This window comes from Tenrec ecaudatus, chromosome 1 (assembly GCF_050624435.1).
Source record: "Tenrec ecaudatus isolate mTenEca1 chromosome 1, mTenEca1.hap1, whole genome shotgun sequence".
Lineage (NCBI taxonomy): Eukaryota > Metazoa > Chordata > Mammalia > Afrosoricida > Tenrecidae > Tenrec > Tenrec ecaudatus.
Window position 1 is genome coordinate 74,081,056 of NC_134530.1, and position 20,226 is coordinate 74,101,281.

General features: G+C 40.0%; 1 protein-coding gene across 1 annotated transcript in view; it reads right to left on the bottom strand.

The window, feature by feature from the left end:
* AGBL4 (AGBL carboxypeptidase 4) overlaps positions 1-20,226 on the bottom strand; it is a 1,434,684-nt gene that overhangs the window by 457,329 nt on the left and 957,129 nt on the right. The window contains exon 6 of the mRNA XM_075532449.1: positions 12,681-12,720. Within this exon, the coding sequence (XP_075388564.1) occupies positions 12,681-12,720 (40 nt within the window). The remainder of the gene's footprint in view (positions 1-12,680; positions 12,721-20,226) is intronic.

Below are 20,226 nucleotides of genomic sequence, written 5' to 3' on the forward strand. Positions count from 1 at the left end.
ATTTTGATGAACATGTTAGTGTAAGATGATATCTCATTGTTTTAATATATTTCTTTTAATGCTAATAAATGCGAACATTTCTTCATATGGTTGTTGGTTGCCTGGATGCTGTTTATGGTACATTGTTTATTCATGACATGTGGCCCTCTTTTTTTATTTTAATAAATCATTTTATTGGGGGCTCTTACAGCTCTTACAACAATCACACATCCATGTATCAAGCACTTTGAACATATATTGCCATCATCATTTCCAAAACATTTTCTTTCTACTTGAACTCCTTCCCCCTCCCACCCTCGTGAACCATCGATAATTTAGAAATTATTTTCATTTTCATATTTTACACCATCCCCTGTCCCCTTTCACCAACGTTTCTGTTGTTCATTCCCCTGGGGGGTGGGTGTATATCGATCATTGTGATCAGTTCTCCCTTTCTCCCCCTTCTCCACCATCTTGCCCCTACTCCTCATGGCATCGCTACTCTCATTATTGGCGCTGAGGGGTTTATCGGTCCTGGATTCTGTGTGTCAAGAGCTCTTATCTTTACTGGTGTACCTTCTCTAGTCTTGCATTTTTTTTGTTAAGATGTTGTAGTTTTCTATAGATTTTTAAGATTAGCCCTTTATCTGGTGTACTACTATTGCTGAATATTTTTTTCCCAATTCGTGGGTTCTTTGCTAACTCTTTTGAAGTTTTTTTAATGTGCATAAATGTCATATTTTAGTAGGTTCTCATTTTTTTATTATCTTCTGTAGTGTGGATATTTTTTATTAAGTTCAGTAATGTGTATATGCCTTGTGTTAAGGTCCTTAAGTTTGCCCCTATTTTTAGATAGCTGGCCTTTAAAATTTCATGGTTTATATTTAGGTCTTTCATCCATTTTGAGTTTATTTTTGTAATGGTGTGAGGTATGAGTGCTGTTTCATTCTTTTGTGGTGAAGATCCAATTTTTCCAGCACCATTTGTTGAACAAAAACATTTCTCTCCCAAGTTACTATGTTTTAGTCCTTTATCAAAGATGAGATGTCTGTAGGTATTTGGTTATATTTCTGAGTCTTCATAGCTATAATTGCACTGGAATCAGGTTATTTGGATTGACATGACTATACATACAGATTTTAAAGTCTGGACCTGAAAGGCCTCCAATTTTGTTTTCATTATTAATAACACTATGTTATTTATCCTTAGTTTCTTTCCTTTCCATGTAAAACTGGTGATTAGTTTACCAAATTCTTTAATAATTGAGGTGGTTGAGAAATTAGAATTAAGTTAAGGCCCCAACATGATTTCTCCAATATTGCCGTGGGAAATATTTCTATTGTCAGTGAAAAATGTGAAAAATCCTATAAGGAAAAAATCAGGATCAAATGTTATATATTGTTTTGATCACGGCTATGTAAAACAAACAGACATGGCTAGGGAAAAAGTAGAAGATGTAAATGTGTTAAAATGTTAAATAGTAATTCCCTCAGGGAGATAACTGATATTTTCATCTTTATAACAACTCTGTGTTTTTAAAATTTTGTACCATGGGCATGTGTGGGTGTTAATAGAAAAACTTATTATAAAAAGATGGCTAGTATGTAAACTACATAGCAACATAGAAAGCGTTTTGAAATAATGCTAAGTGGAAACGATGTATATAAAAACTTACTGTGATTGCAATTATGTAAATATGTGCCTGCACGAAGACAAGAACCGAAAGGGAAAATGTATAAATAGAATTAGATTTTGTACAATGCTAAGGTTGTGGGATTAGGAGTACTTCATTTTTCATCCCTATAGATCTCTATGAAGTTATTTTGATGATGTGCATGCATTTTTTTCACCACCTCCCCCCACCCTCATGCATTTCAAGTCTCCTGGAAACTTCCTGGGCATGAGATCAGGGATCCTCTGACTTGGCAGCATTCTTGGTCCTGGTCACTCTGAGCTGGCTCCCCAGGGCTTGTGTGGCTTTGTAAATGACAATGGCTAGTTTTGTCTCCTGTTTCTTTACTTTCCAGAGGGACTGAGTTTATATTGCAGGTGGTACTTTAGTTAGAGACAACACCCAAAGCATCCAAGTTATACCCAGGTGATTCAGTGTATCATCATTTAGCATATGCATTATTTTAACAAAGTTAAGTGGGAATAAACAATTTATTGTTTCCTGAACACTTCTACAAAATTCCAGGAAAGTAGATTATCTCTTTGAAATGCAGTCTATTTCATGGAAGAGCCCCAAGGACTTTGATGACCCCACAATTTTAAGCTTTCCTCAAAGCAAGCAGAGTCGGTCACTTGAACCCTGCCTAGGAAAGAAGACTGCAGAAGGCAACTTCACATAGGAAGTGTAACACTGTCAGATATGATGCTGGAAGATGTGTGTCTCAGGTTGGAAAGCACTAAAAGTTTGACTATCTAAGAGTTGCCTCCTTCGATTCGAGTCAAGCTGAATGACATGGAGTAAAGCTTTAGGGCATTCATGTGCTGATAGGATGTGACTCACAATGAGAAGAAACAGCTTCAAATATGCATTAACAATTCAAAATATGAATCCAGTGAAATTGAAAGTCTAAAAAAGAAAATGGAACACATAACAATTCATAGCCTATGTATTAATAAGCTGAACTGGATGGTATTGGCCATGGTGAGCCAGACAATAATATGGTTTACTCTACAGGAATGACAAATTTATGAGGAATGGTGTCACATACATTGTCAAAAAGAACGTCAAAAAGTAGTAGGATGATATCTACACACTTACAAAGAAATTTGGTTCACATCACTATAACTCAAATTTATGCACCAAATGCTAAAGCTTGTGGTTAAAAACTAAACAAATTAGATCAATTTATCGATTTTGAAATGGATTAAACATGCAGTCAACATGCATTGATTATTAATGGCAACTGGTACATGAAAGTTGGAAACAAAGAGGAAGGATCAGTAGTTGTAAACTATGTAGACATGAAGCTGGGGATCACATAGTGGAATTTTACAAGACCAATAACTTCACTGCAAAATGCATTTTTCTACAACACAAATGGCAACTGTATATGTGGACATAGCCAGATGGAATACACAGGAATAAGACTAAATATCTATGTGGGGAAGGAATTTGGAAAAGCTCACTATCTTCAGGAAAAAAAACAAACCCAGGGGCTGACTGTGAAATAGACCATCTATTGCTCACATACAAGTTCAGGTTGGAGAAGAAGAAAATTAAAACATGTGCAAGAGAGCCAAAATAAACGCCTTGCGTACAGCACCTAAATTTAGAGAATGACTCAAGGTCAGAATGGACTCATTGAACACTAAGGACTTAGTGAGCTGTAGGGTGGCATCAAGCACATTGTACAGGGAGAAGTCAAAAGGCCAATAAAAAAGACAAGAAAGAAACAGAAGACCAAAGTAGATGTCAGAAGAGATGATAAAACTCTTTCTTGAATGCAGAGTAGCTAAAGTGAAGGAAAGACATGATGATGTCTAAGTGCTAAACAGAACATTTCCAAGGACAGTTCCAGAAGGCAAGGCAGAGCCCTATAAGGAAATGTGCAAGGACATGGAGTGAGAAAGCTAAAAGGAAGAACACGCTGAATCCATCTCACGCGGAATGAATTGAAGAATTCAAGCTTCCAATTGCAATATTAAAGGAAACCAAAATCTTCGCCACTCTACCAGTGGACATCATCATGATAAATCAAGAAAAATTTGAAGTTCAAGACTTCACTTTGCTTGGATTCAAATAAATGTTCAAGGAAGCAGCAATCAAGCAAAGAGATGGCAAACTGTCTGGAGCACATCAGCTGCAGAAGCGCTCTTTACAGTGTTGTAGGGCAAGAGTATCACTAACAGGACCAGGCTGTGCCTGACCCAAGCCATGGTCTGTTCAGTCACTTCATGCACACGTGACAGCCAGGCAAGGAAAAAGGAAGAGAAGAGAGATTGATGCACTTGAATGGTAGGGCTGGTGAAGACTATTGAGATGCCATAGCATGTCAAAAGAACGAAATTATCTGTCTTTGAAGACACACAGTTAGACTGCTCCTTAGATTACAGGATGGTCAGATTTCATCTTATGTGTTTGGGGTGTGTTGCCGAGAGAGACCAGTCCCCGAAAAACAAACAAATAAACAAAACCCCACCTTTCTTGGTAAAGTAAAGGGCCAAGCAAAAAGAGGAGACCCTCAAGGTGATGGATTGACACAATGGCTGCAACAATGGGCTCAGACATTATCACTGACATTGCTCTGAGTTGGAGCTGACTGAATAGCACTCAACAACAACTCATCCTCCTCCTCCAGGATTTCTCGGGCCATAGAGCGTGCTATTTCCACATCTGAGCAGAGAGGAAGTACCAGGGTGTTAACCCCCCCGTCCCCGTTCTGCTCCTTGTCTTCTCAGAGGCAGCCGGGAGACCGAGTTTACACATTCATTTCCAGGTCCAAAAGGGGGCCTGCATTTCAAGTCATAGCTTTCTAGGCAATTAATCTTCACTTGCTTTCTTTTCTGGTATTATTTCACATTTTGAAATATTTCTGTAATCATCTCTCAAACAGATTACTATATTAAATTTTCTTGTCTCTTTCTAAGGGAACTTAAACTAGGACAAACAGTAATGTTCCAAATCATCCCTGCTTAGTCTGGCTGCTAGAGTAAAGATGTTGCTGCACAGACTTGATTCCAATTCATAATGGACATGTAGTAAAAGTGAAAAATAAGCCTTTGTCTTTTTAAGACTCTGAGACTTTGATGCCATTTTTTACTTCGACAAAATCTAAGCTATTGTGACTACTCTCATTGTACTGATTCAATCTGTATGCTGAGCAAACCATCAGAGAAGCTGGATTCTATGAAGAATGGGGCAGCAGGATTGGAGGAAGGCTCATTAACAACCTACAATATATAAATGACACAACCTTGCTAGCTGAAAGTGAAGAGGACTTGAAATACTTGCTGATAAAGAACAATGATTGAAGCCTTCGGTATGGATTACAACTCAATAAAGGGAATATTAAAATCCCCACAAATGGACAAATAGGTAGCATCATGATAAATAAAAAATAGGTTGAAGTTATCAAGTATTTTGTCTTGCTGGGATCAACAATCAATACTTACAGAAACAGCAGTCAAGAGATAAAAAGATGAATTGTATTAGGTAAGTCTGCTGCACAAGACCTCTTTAGAGAATTGCAAAGCATGGATGCTGCTTTGAGGACTGAGGTGCCCCTGACCCAGCGGCGACATTTTGAGCCACCTCAAGTGCAAGTGAAAGTTGACCACCGAATAAGGAAAACCAAGCAAGAGTGGATGCATTTGGATTATGGTGCTGGAGAAGAATATTGACAGTACTCTGGAGCGTTGGAAGAAGCACAGCCAGATTGCTCCTTAGAGACAAGGATGGAAAAGACTTCGTTTCACATACTTAGGAGATACGTATTGTCAAGAGAGGCCTTTCCCTGGAGAAAGACATCATGCTTCTTGATAAAGTGGAGGAGCAGCGAAAAAGAGGAAGGGTCTTGATGGATTGACACAGTGGCTGCAACAATGGACTCAAGCATAGCGACAGTTGTGAGGCTGACACAGGACAGGATAGTGCTTTCTTTGGTTGTGCATAGGTCTCGATGGGACAGAACTGACTCGATGGCCCCTGACAATGGCAAATATCAACGCACTGCATTCAAATGTACACCCCTCTTCACGAAGTCTCATTCTAGACATTCATCCTGAAAGCTTAGACACACACACACACACACACACACACACACACATACTTTTGTACAAGAATACTCACCACGGTGTTATTATAACTGAATAGTTGGAGATAATTTAGTATGTATCACAAAAATCTACATCCCCTGCCATCAAGTCATCCACTGTCATTGTCCAGCTTTCCTCTAGAGGAGAACTCTGGAGAGTGTAAACCTTTGTGGAGCAGACAGCCTCAGCTTCCTCCAGCAGAGGCTGGGGGGTTTGAATTGCTGACCTAGTGGTTAACAACCCAAGGGGTAACCCGCTATGCCACCAGGGCTCCTTTAAATACCAACAGAAAGGTTTAGAATATAGACGCTTTGGAACGATGTGAAATTCCCACAGAGAATTGTAATCTAATTGGGAACTATGCATTCAATAGTAAAATAAAAAGTTACCTGCAAATTTGCATACATGCATATGAAATAGTAGTTTGTCTTTGGTGTTAAAGATTTTACTTGGGCAGGAAAGTAATATCACCACATATTGCCTCCTTTTTATTTAAAGTGGCCAAAGGAGAATAAACTTTTTAGCAAATATAGAAGAGACTGTAGTTTGACTTCTGGGTTAAATAACTAAATAAGCTCATGCTTAAATAAACCCATTTATTCACATCTTATAGTAATATTGGACAACATAAATATATGTAGTTGAGGGTCACTGAGAGAAACATATTGCTATTAAGCTAAAATGTATTGGTATGCAAAAGTGTAAGTGCTTTGGAGGCTTGCTGAGGACTGGATATAGAGTCACTGGCATGTGAAATGCTGTGTCTTATGGGATAAGAGAGACCCAAAGTGCTCTGCATGAGATGCATGAGATAGGAATCGGCAAGCTTCTACTTACAGCAAGGTCCTTGAATAGTATGTGCTCTCCTATCTTGAAAGGAACCTAGACAAAAAGGCTGCTGGACAACTTTTTGGGAGATATATCTCCTATTTTTTACAGTCCTAGGGAGAAGACAGATATAGACAGAGGAAAGGAAGTAAAGGGATAGTTCATATTTCTATTGTTCACCAGTTCATGTACTATAAATGTAAGTAGAGGCCAGTTCAAAACCATCACCAGGAAATGTGAGCCAATGGAAATCTGAGGTTGAGGGAGAGGTGGGGATAGAACACACCAGAAATATTGCTTTTTAACTGGGCTAGCAAATTTTAAACACATGAAAAATGAAATGCTAAAAGTTTACACTAAAAATGAATTGTAACTTGAATTCACTGCAGAAGAAATTATTTTATATAACAGTCAAATATTTTAAAATAACCACATTGATAAGGTTCAAAGAGCCAAAGAAAGGCATGAAAACAGAATAGAGAGTTATAAAAATAGAAAAATCAGGAATACAATAGGTTGATATGAACAAAATGAAAAATCTTATAAAAGGAAAAAGTACATTTATTGCAATATTGCAAAAAGAACAACACAAATCTAGATTAGACATGGTGAAAAAATCCATTTATGAATGCAAATTACTTGTGAGAAAATCTCCCAGAATCAGTATGGTAGAAAAAATAATAACAATTATGAAAAATCAGTTAAGATCTATGAAACACCAGATCGAAAGAATTCAACATTGATCTAATGGGAATTTTTGAAGAAGGGAGCTAAAACTATTGGAGTGGGGGAGCAATATTTGAAGAGATAATTTGCTGATAATTTCCTAGCATTAAGGAAAGACATGAGTTCTCAGAAGGAAATTATACGCAGAGTACCACACAGAAATAATTAAAGCAAAATTTATACCTAACACAATAAAATAAAAAAGTAGAACATTTAGGTTAAAAGACAATCTTCAAACCTACCATACAAAAAATAAGTTATTGTGTCTAAGTGAAATTTCTAAATATGACTCTTTTATCCATATCTCTGCAATTCTCATCAATTACTCATAGAGTGTGTGGAGCATTAAAAGAAGGGATGATGAGTTTTAGTTACCATTCCCTGTGTGTGAGAGTCATCTCAGAAACAGAGGACCAAAGAATTCCCAAGACCATTAAAGCAAAGGAGTGACCAGTGGGGCCTCTTCAAGATCCCCTTTTACCTGACACGGTAGGGGCAGTAAAGGCCAAATCACACTAAATAACAAGACAAAACAGAGGAGCAGCACTAAGATTATGAAATTGTGAAGCAGAGCAATGGGTGAGCTTCTTGATCCACGGAGTCAGAAGCCAAGGAACCCGTGTGGCTGAGAGGCTGAGGACATACTCTGCTATAGACAAAAGACACTGTCCTTAATGTTTTCTGATCCTGATGTGTGGTCATCTGTGAACTTTTCTAATGAAAACCAAACCAAACTCACTGCCGTCAGTCAATTCTGATACATAACAACCCTATATAGTCCCCCATAATTGTGAGAACTGTTTGTGAGTGCTGAATGGACATGGCACTAGAGTGTCAAACCCAGCAGAAAATGAGGAATGGTTGGTGCTAGACTAGGTAAAGAAAGATAGAGGGTGGAAGCATGTTTAACCTGTTTCTTATGGCAGTTGACTGTGCATCAGTGTGGAATCTGATTCCCCTTCTGTTTTGTGTATCCAAAGGAGGTCATATGTGCCCTCTGTGGTATTTTTATCCGTTATCCAAACAAATGATAACAGACTTCTCATCAGCAAATATGGATACAAGAAGACAATGGGGGAAAATCTGCAAAGTGCAAATGAAAACTATCCATGGACAATTTTTATACCTAAACAAACTATCATTCAGAAGAAAATAAAAGTAAGGACATATGCAGATGTAGATTACTCATGGACTCTCACTAAGCAAGCTATTAAGGGACTCACTTTTGTAAGGTGATATAAGAAAATGTGTGATACAATACAGAAGATAACACAAAAATTCACGAGCAGTGCTGGAAAAGTCAATTAATCTTTAAATAACAATAGTAGATTCTAATTTTTGAAAAATATTTAAATAACAAAGCCAGATGATGAAAAGTTAATGTTTAATAGTTAAAACATGCTAACGCTAACAACCCTATTGTAATGGGATGAAGAATAAAACTAGAAATGACTTTTCACTTTGTTAGAAATGTATAGTTTAGACTGTATCAGAGACAATGACTTATTAAAATTTAATCATAAAATAATTAAATTTCTACTTCATAGAGTACATACAGATCAGTCCTGAGACAAAGCTCTAAATGTGACAAACAAAATTGACAGCTTTCAGACAAAAACATAGGAAAATATTTTCATAGTATATAAGAAGGAGTATTGGTGGCATAGTGATTAAGCATTGGGCTATGATACACAAGGTCAGCAGTTCAATACCACCAGCCATTCCTCTGGAGAAAAATGGGGCTATCTACTTCTGTAAACAGGTACTTGTCTTAGAAACTTTCAGGGGCAGGTCTACTCTGCCCTATAAGATCACTGAGTTGTCTATGACTCGATGGCAGTAAGTTATTGTTGTTGGTTTTTTATTTTTAATAAGTTGGAAAACCTGTCCTATGAGGTGACTATGAGTTGTCATTGATGTGATGGCAGTGAGTTGTTGTTTTGTTATTTTTAATAAGTAGGAAAGAATTTTTTATAAGAGTTCACAAACACAAAGCTCATAAAGAGATTGATATGCTGTGTTATAACTAAAACCTTCCATATAAAATATATTTTAATTAAAATGAAGAAATATGTATTATCCACAGTCTAGATAAAATACTTACAATGTATATGAGTCAAATATTGATATTCAGAACAGTAAAGAACTCTTAATCAATAAGAAAGAAATAATTCAATAGAAAACATATTAAAGATTTAAAAAATAAATTCACCTAGAAAAAAATAGCCAATAATCATATGACAAGCTTTTCAACTCCATTGGTAATCACGGAAACATGATTATATTATAATATCAATGGAATACTATTTCAAGCCAGCAGGATGATTGACATTGTAAGTCTGACAATTCTAAACACAAGCATACCTAGGAGATATTGTGGGTGTGGTTCCAAAGCACCACAATAAAGTAAGCCACACAAAGGTTTTGTCTTTCAGGTGCATACCAAAGTTAAATTTACAAAACGCTGTTGAATGTGCAAAAGCATGGTGAAAAACTTTGAGATATTGTGAGAATCACCAAAATGTGGCGGGACACAAAGAAATCAATGCTTTGGGGAAAATGGTGCTGATAGACTTGGTCAGTGCAGGGTTGTTACAAATGTTCCATTTGTAACAATCATGCTACACGTGGGAAATACAATTAAACGGAGGGCAATATCACGTGTATGCCTGCCTGAGTGATGTGTGAAAATATATGCCTGTACACACTGTTTTTGCAAGTGCGACTTGTTCTAAGTACTTTACAAAGTGATTGAACTAGATATAGTCCATTTGAAGGCCCATGTCATCAGCACTCCCATTCCTAGTGAAATTCCCAATGAATTCTCAGAGAGATGAGCAGTCGACATTCAAATAAATGTTCCTAGCAGTATTTATTTTTTGCAGGGAACAATGGATAAACAGTGGTTTAATCCGAGGGGGAATCCGACACAGAAGTTAAAATGAATGAACCAGAGTGATACCTAGCAACATGAGTAAATCTCTACAATAGAAACATGTGCAGTGCAGAATCAAAGAATACATTCATAACATGACACCATTTATAGTAATCCATAATACCGATTATAGTTTTGAATAAGTCAAATATAAAGAAACATGGGTGCACAACTCTGCTTACCAAAATAAAATTTGAAAGGAGATACTACACAGATAGTTGAGCGCTTTAACATGTCCAGCCAGGATTTCTGAGGTCTGGGGAGGAGGACAAACAGGTCCTTCCCTCCCACGTGCAACCTCAGAGAGGCAGCCAGCCCATAGTCAGCTGCTGTAGCTTTGGGGAGGTGAGGGACGGGGATGAATTTGGCAGTTGGTATGGCGAACAGAAACAAAGGAGAATGCTTTTGATGTGGAATAGTCACTTAGATACTCTGAGGTGTAACAGTGCTCCTTCACCTTTCCACGTCATGACACATGGATACTTATTTATCTCGGACCCTGGAGTACCAGGCAATCAGCCTGGGGGCTTCCACTGGCACGGGTTCTACGGTGCCTATGTGAGGATCAACATCTGGGCACGTGGCATCTGTGGAGCACACCAGTGTACTGTGACCCATCTCGTGGGACGTTCTGGTGCAAAATAGATTCTTTGTTCATCTAAAAGGAGGGAGAATTGTAAATCATGCCCAATCTGACAGCCTTTAGCACGCAGTAATCACAAAGTTGTTCAAAACGAGTGCGGTGAGAGTCACGGCCGTGCTGCTTGACTCTGAACCTCAGCACTTACTTAGGGGCAGGAAGAGGTAGCCACAAGAAGTGTAGTTAGCAGTCTGAAAAATTTCCTTTTCGAGCAGCGGCAACAAACCCAGAACCCGCTCCAATTCATAACTCAGTATATTATTAGGGAGTGGTCAAATGAGAATGGGATGTGGGAGCAAGTGACCTGGTCAGTGCATGTGGAGTAGAACATGACACAGAAAGTAATGAGACAAGACAGAACAATGTCTTCTTGAAGAGGCATTACTAAATCAAGCTAGTGAGCCACTCTATTTATGCCAGCACATGATTTAGAATTTCTATATACCGTAAACACTCGAGTATAAGCTGTCCCGAATATCAGTCGAGGTACCTAATTCTCCCACAAAAACTGCATTAAAAATGTGCTGAAAAACTCGGACTATACACCAGTATATATGATACGTTAGTTGTGCATAGGGCCGCTATGGGTCCAAAGTGAGTTGACAGCACCTACCAACAATAGCATACATGTAGTTATATTGTATACATAGTTATGTTGTACATAATTGTGTTACATGGCTCATTGTAAGAGGTAGATTGCTCTCTGTGTGCCATCTCCCACCTGCTGCACAAACTTTGTCTTCCAAAGTCCCATGTTGAATGGGCTCTACCAGGTCGAATTACAGTAAGGTGGATGCACTGTTACTTGTTGTCTCCGCCTCACGTCTCAGTTACGTAGAATAAGCAATCTTTGTGCCTTATAATCCCTACAGAAGGCCAATTCTCCATTGCTTTGCGTGTCAATTGGCCTCCACAGAAAGCGTAGTTGAAAGCAAAGTCTCTTGGGACAGACACTCTCTCTCTCTCGGGTCCCCACCAATGCTATCCTGTGACCACCCTGTTACACTGACCTCGTCTCCAGGATCCTCTACCTGCAAACAGTCTGGCGATCAAGGTATTAACGTTCAACAAAACATGACGTCTGCTGGGCTGATACATATTTTGAACATCACGCACGGATGAAGATAAACATTCATGCCTACTCTGAAATGTTCACTCACCCTACTGGCTCTGCCATCCCCTGGGGTTCTAAGAGAGAAAGTCATGTCTTGACCGTTTTGCTCCAAGTTCTCAACTCAAAGTAAACTACAACGCCAACAAAACTGCTTAGCCTCTCGCTAGGCTAGATGTCAGGGGAAAGAAGAGACCATATAAATTCCATGACCACATACATCTCTGTGGGGAGATTTCACCTTCTCTTCAAAGTGAGACACAAGAGTCACCCTGACCTTGAGCGCCACTGGCCAGAGCCCTGACAGCTGCTCAGACAGGCCCTTCCTCATGAGCTGGACTTCTTTCATTCCATGGCACCAACACGCAGCTTGCTCATTTCCCATTAATTTAAACTTTTATTTTTCAAGCGACCAGAACACTTTCTTGACATTTAAATCCAACGCGTGCTTTTGGGGAAATCTGGCCCTAGGAAGCGCGGCAACATCTGACATTTCTCTGGTCAAGAGCAGGCAGCACAGAGCTGGGAGGAGGACAAGACACTTTCCATGGGGCAGAAGGTTGAGGGTCATGGAGTAAGGGTTCTGCCATTCATACAAGGAGTCAAGGAAGGGCAAGGACTGCATGTGGACAGGCACCCAGGCACTGCTCCAGGAAGTGAGGGAAAACCAAAGCAGAACAAGTGCACCTACTCACCAGGGCTGGTTATTGTCAGCAGGTCAAGTTGTCGCTGTTGCTGCAAAAGAAGACACAGTTGTGAGAGCACTGATTTGAGCTAAAGCGGAACTTAAGCTTAGCAGATTTGAATGACAGGCAAAGGACGTCGTCTGTCCCACATGGTGGGAAACCTAGAGAAAGTGGTGAGTCAGTTCTGGCTCGTGGGCAGACTGCACAGCAGAACGGCTCCTGTGGGTTTCTGAGACTGGAACTCTTCACCGGAATAGAAAGCCTCGTCTTTCTCCCGAGGAGCTGCTGGTGGCTTTGAACAGCAGGCCTTGCGCTTATCAGTCCAATGTGTAACCACTGTGTCAACAGGGCTCCTTTCTATAGACAAAGGCGAATGGATATTCTTTATGTTTGGCCCCTGGAAGCAAACAGGGCCAGAGTTGAAAGCCTTAAAGCTCTTCTAGTCAGACTTGTAGCAAAGTGAGGGAAAGGAAGGTCCAGCGAGGAAGTGGTCTACTTGGGGTCACAAAGAAAGTCCTAGATGGGATGACAGGGGAACACGAGTGTGGAAAAGTAGGTGTCAGAGGCTGGGGGTGAGGCAGCAGAGAGCACCTCCCTTAAAGACAGGAGTCAAGATTCCTCACGCGTCAGCTTTCCCGCTGGACCTTTCCACTCTCTTACACTTTGCTTTCCATAATTGGTGGTGGAAGTTTATATTAAAAGTGGTCCGCACAAAATCAAGTCTGAGAACATATACCCCAGGCCATGTTCTTGCATTGCAGGGGCTTCAATGGAGTAGATCCATTGCCGTATTTCATCTCCTCAGCACCCCCTCCTTATTTGGCCTTTCTCCAAGAAGGGCTTCCTGAAATTCTGCTTAAGAAGCAAGGAGAAAAGAGCAACAACGCTTTTTAGCCTAGCCACTATAGAAGAGGCACAGAACGAGGAACTTTGGTGTGTCATTTCATTTCTTACTCTGGCAAGGCTACACGGTGAGATTTATACAGAGGAGAAACATGAGGGTCAGGGAAGAGAAAGGATCTTACCCAAGTCACATACTTATTTAAAAAATTATTTTTAATCGGGAACTAATGCATGTAGCATATCACTCCATAATTCAATCACGTCGAGCAGTATCGGACAACTGCTACCACAATCCATTTCTAAACATTATTTTCCTTCCTGAACTCCTTGATGTCACCTTCCCACACAACCCCCCCCCCCCACCACTGTAGTTCTATCCCCCCACCCTCCAGAGCCCTTATTCTACTTGCTGCCCTGTAGGTTCATCAATCCTGGGGTTGGTATACAGGAAAACATATAACACAACTTCAAGAGAGTGACCCTCCCTCCCAATGACGTAACACCTCTGAGATCAGCCCTACTATGAACAAACAAACAAACAAACAAAATTCGAAACCAGAGATATGAGGAATGGCTGTGCCTTCTCTCCAGGAGAAATGGTCCCAGTTCTTTTGCTCTTTCCTATTAGCATCAGGTCTCAAATCTCTTCCTCCTTCTGGACATCTTCCTCTTCAGTTTAACTATGATTTTTTTCTAGCTAAAGCCTCTTAAGTTGTCTCTGTCCCATATTCATTGATTTCTCATTGGCCTGAAAGCAAGTTCGTGTCTTCTCTGGAACTTCTCAAAACAATGGGGCTGACTATAATGGGGGGAGGGTATGCGTGAGAGGGGGAGGCGGAGGGAAGGAAGTGAGTGTAACAACCCCAGGGACAAGGGTACAGCATGCGATCCAAAATTGATGGCAAGGAGGATGTAGGAGGCCTGGCAGGACTTGACCAAGGGCAATGTAACCAAGAGGAGTTACTGAAACCTAAATGAAGCCTGAGCATGATAGGGGGACAAGAGGAAAGTAAAAGGAAATAGAGGAAGGAACTAGGAGGCAAGGGGCATTTACAAAGGTCTAAATACAGGCATATATATATTTATATATGATTATGGGGAAATAGATTAATGGGCATATATTTATAGGCCTAGTATTAACATAGTACATGGACAATGGGCCTGTACTCAAGTATTCCCTCAATGCAAGAACACTTTGTTCTATTAAACTGGCATTACATGATTCTCACCTTCCCGACATGATTGGTGAAGACAAAGGGGTGCATAAGCAAATGTGGTGAAGAAAGCTGATGGTGCCCAGCTACAAAAAATATAGTTTCTTGGATCTTAAAGACTTGAAGATAAACAAGTGGTCATCTAACTGAGAAGCAACAAAGCCCACATGGAAGGAGCACACCAGCCTGTGTGATCATGAGGTGTTGATGGGATCAGATATCAGGCATCAAAGAACAAAAAATCATATCATTGTGATGAGGGGAAGTGCAGAATGGAGACAAAGTCCATCTGTAGGCAACCTGACATCCCCTTACAGAAGGGTTGCAGGGAGGCGACAAGTCAGTCAGGGTGCAGGGTAGCAACGATGAAACATACAACTTTCCTCTAGTTCTTTATTGCCCGGCCGCCCCCAATAATGATCTCAATTCAACCTTACAAATCTGGCCAAACCAGAGGATGTACACTGGTACAGATCAGAGCTGGAAACACAGGGAATCCAGGACTGATAACCCCTCAGGACCATTAATGATATTAGAGATACCAGGAGGGTAAGGGTAAGGTAGGGGAGAAAGGAGAACCAATCACAACGATCTACATATAACTCCCTCCCTGGGGGATGGATAACAGAAAAGTTGGTGAAGGGAGACATTGGATAGTTTAAGACATGAAAAAATAATAACAATTTATAAATTACCAAGGGTTCATGAGGGAAGGGGGGCTGGGAGGGAGGGGAAAATGTGGAGCTGATACCAAGGACTCAAGTAAAAAGAAAATGTTTTGAGAACAATGATGGCAACAAATGTACAAATGTGCTTGACACAATGGATGGATGTATGGATTGTGATGAGTTATATGAGCCCCCAATAAAATGATTTAAAAAGATATCCCTGTTTTCTTGTCAGCCCATAACTTGTTCTAGCTGATATTTTCAAGCAAACAATGCAACTTCAATAAGTCATTGACCAAATTATGAGCACATATCTCTTTGCGGAAAAGAAATACAGTCACCCTTGTGCACTAACAGGAATGCTGGAGCAAGAGCTCCTTCCTCCCCATTTACTGAACCAGGCTAATCATCCAGCTGGTTCCAATGGACTCTATCAAGCCAACCTGTTGGGCTTGGGTCTTTCACACCTCTAAGGAAGATTAGTTAATAAAACTATTTCTCCAAGTTATGTACCAACTATTATTATCAAAGGTGAGGAAATTACGATTTTCTATCAAATTTTGCAGTTTTAAATTTATCAAACATCCAATCAGCATGCATTGATAATTGCTGGTTATTAGGATACAAAAGTTGGAAACAAAGAAGAATCAGGAGTTGGGAAATATGGCCTTGGTGATAGAAATGATGCCAGGGAACACATGATAGAATTTAAGAAGACTAATAACTTATTCATTGCATATACTGTATATACTCAAGTATAAGCCAAGTTTTTCAGCACATTTTTAATTAGGTGCCTTGGCTGATATTTGGGTCGCTTACACTCAAGTATATAGGTACCTCTTTCAACAACACAAACAACGATAAAGGAAGGTCATTGCTGGGTGAAATACATAGGAATCAAATTGTTACATCATGGGAAGAGATGATGGAGAAGCTAAATATCACCCCTCAGAACAAGGCCCAGGGGCTGAATACAAGACTAAGCATCAATTGCTCAAATGCAAGTTCAAATGGAAGCCGAACAAAATCATAACAAATACATGAGAACTAAAATGCAACCTTCAGTATATCCTCCCTGAGCTTAGCGAGCATCGCAAGAATAGATCTGACATCTTGAACACTACTGACCGCAGAGCGAGTGCGCTGTGCTATGGCTTCAAGGGTATTATGCACAGAGAAGGCAAAACACGGTTCAAAACAGGACAGAAAGAAAAGACCAAAGTGCTATGTCAGAAGGGACTCTTAAAATGTGCTCTCAAATGCGGAATGACTAAAATGTAAGGAAGAAAGAGTGGCATCAAACAGCTGAACATAAGTTTTCAAAAGGCGATTCAAGAAGATAAATTATTATAATAAAATGTACAAGTACCTGGAGTTTAAAAAAACAGCAAAGAGAAGAGCATGACCAATCAGCATTTCTTAAACTGTAAAAAAATAAAGAAAAAAATATAAGCCTTGGGTTGCAATATTGGATGATCGTATGGACAGAAGAAATAAATAAACAAATAAATAAATACCAAAAAATAATTGGCCAATGTTCAACGATTTCAGAAGGTAGCGTGTAATTTCAAACCTATTGCATTGAAGGAAATGGCCAGGCTATACTAAAAGCATTGGCACGAAATAACAGAAACCCACAGAAATGCTTCAACAAACATGCATCACTGGAAATTTGGAAGACAGCCACCTGGTCAACTGGTAAGAAGCAACCAACATTCATACCAACTCTCAAGAAAGATGATCTAACAGAATGTTGAAACCATTGAACAATATTAATGCTATTTTCAAGCAAAATTTGGATGAAAATAATTTTTAAATGGTTGCAGTAGTATATTGACAGGGAGTGGCCAGAAGAAATTCAAGCCAGATAACGAAGACATGAAACAAATGGCATCATTGCTGATCTCAGATAGCCCTTGGCTAAAAGCAGAGAGTACCAGAAAGATGATTACCTGTGTTTATTTGACTATGAAAAGACATTTGGTTGTGTGGCTCATAAAAAATATGTTTAAAATTGCAGAGAAAAGGATCCCAGAACACTTACTTATGCCCACGTAGACCTTGTACATGGGCTACGAGGCAGTTATTTGGACAGAATAAGGGATATTCCATGGGTCGGAGTCAGGAAAAGTGTGTGTCCATATTGTATGTTTTCACCATTCTTATTAAATATGTATGTTGAACAAATAATCTGACAACTGCTCTGTTTGAAGAAGAATGTGGTATGAGGACTGGGGGAAGGCTTATGAACACTCTGTGGTATGCAGAAGCACAGGCTGGTTTGCTGAAAGGGAACTTGAAGCACCTACTGATAACGATCACAGAATACAGCACTCAGCATGTCTTACACCTTAACATAAAGAAAACAAAATTCTCACAACTGGATCTATAAGTAAAAATAAGGTAATTAACGAACTCAGTGTCACTGAATCTGCACTGACCCATAGTGACCCTGCGGGACAGGGTAAGAATGCCCTTGTGGGCTTCGGAGATTGTTAACTCTTTAAGGCATTGGAAAGCCCCACATTTCTCCTGCGACATAACATATATATCACATATGGAAAGTCTCAAGGATTTCACTTTACTTCTGTCAAAGTCAAAGCCCACAAGCCCAGAAGCTGTGGTCAAGAAATCAAATGTTGCATTGAACTGGGAACATTTGCAAAAAGCATCTTGCAAGTGTAAAAAAACTTAGATGTCATTTTGAAGACTAAGGCATTCCGGATCTAAATGTGATATTTTCAATCACCTTATATGCCAGTAAAAGCTGGGCAATTGATAATGAATATCACAGAATCGATGCCTTTGATTTATGGTGGTGGCAAAGAAGAGTGCCAGAAGAATGAACATGACTCGCCCCTAGAGAAGGACATCGTATTTGGCAAATTAAAGGCGCAGCAAAAATGGCAAAGACCCTCGAAAAGATAAGCTGACATTGGCCGCTTTACGAGGATGGCACAGGACTGGGCAGACTTTTCCTGCGGTGCACAGACTCACGTGTACTGGAATCTATTCAGTATCACTCAGCAAACACAATACGTAAATTCCTGCTGCTAAATTGCTGGCCTACCATAATCATTTAATAAGATCAATGGAAACAGCATGGTATATGTAAAAAAAAAATAAGGCACATAATTTTTAAATTTAACCAACAAGGTCTCATGAGTTACTTAGAGAAGGTACACATTTGAAATAAAGATTTACCTCCTTCTTACAATTAGTTAATGACAGAGAGTTAGAGCTCGTATATAAATATAAGAAGACCTGGTGACACTGTCGGCTAGGTGTTGGGCTGCTAACAGCAAGGTTGGTGGTTTAAATTCATCAGCCACTCCATGGAAGAAAGATAAACCTGTTGCTTCCATAAAGATGTACAGTTTTTGGAATTCTCTATTGGGTCACAGTGAGACAGAACTGACACATGGCAGCGGACATACAGAGATGGGCGGTTTGACAGACTCACAGGCAGGCCGTGGATGAGTCTCGACTGCATCCTCCCTGAGGATGCTCCCGATGCTCCGCCCCTATGCCTTCAGAAGAAACTCATTGCTGTACGGAATCTGGCAGGTGTTCGGTGAGCCGCGAGTCCATAAAGACCATTGACGGACAAAGCTTCACGGTCAATAGCAGTAACTTTTGAATCGATGACCTTGGCGGGTGCAACAGCAGGAGCTTGCCAGAGCATCGAAAACCAATCGCCTCAGAGTTGATTCAGACTCATGGGGCCCCTAGGGGACAGAGTAGAAAATCCCTGTAGGGCTTTGGAACTTTAAGTCTTTATGGAAACTGACTGCCACATCATTGCCCTGCAGAGCGGCTGGTGGGTTTAAAGGCCCACCCTTCAGCCAGCAGCTGGGCACTTTAGCGCTGCGTTTCCGGGGCGCTAGAGCGTCTATAATGAATGCTTCAGACATTGTCCAACGCTGCCCTTGCCCGAGCAGTGAGCATCCAGTGGAAGCTATTTGTTCGTACAATATCATGCCACCTCTGTGTGTAGCTGATTGCCCCAGGATGAAGGCACCCGGAGCTGGCTAATTAGAAACCTTGCCCGTGAATTTTGGTCCTTTTGTGGTTTCAGTTACCTTCAGTGAAAAGCATTGTGGTTCTAAGATACAGTATCTATCCTTTGACTTTTGGGAATTATGCTTGCTTTTGAGTTTGGGAAAAGTCTGTGTGTAAGGAATAAAAATTAATGAGACCCTACTACTAAAAGAAAACAACAGTTAACATGTGAGCATATTATTGTCATCTTCCTCACTGCTTGTCTACTTACAATATTGTGTTTATGTCTATATAGTAAATAAAGTATATTTTAATATTGAGCAACATTATGCTATTTTTGTGCTCCAAGCTGAGTCTTTGCTTAGAAGTTGAAGAGTTTGTCGCAGTATAGTTACTGTTCTGGCTGACATGTTTAACTTTAGCCCATGATTTTGTTTTATATCCCTAGCCTCTCTCTTCTTCCCCAGTGAAGGCGACCTTCATCAGCAAAGCACCAATAGGACACCACTTGATTTTTGCCGAAAGTAAACATTTTAAAGAGCAAAGATGACGTAACTTATTTAAGTAGATACACTTCTGAAACTGACGGAGACTCTTCCAGGCAACACACAACATAAAAGACACTCTCTTTCATACAGTTGAAGTTTCTCTGATTATCCAAAGCATTGGACACAAAATCAGACCAAGTTATGACTTCTAATCCTGTCACCTCTTAACTGTGCTGTCCTGGGCATGTAACTTAAGGTAGGTGACTTACATGCCTGAGTCATAGAAAGAGGGTGCCCAGTGACTGGCACACTGATTTCCCTTTGCCTGAGCCTTCTGCAC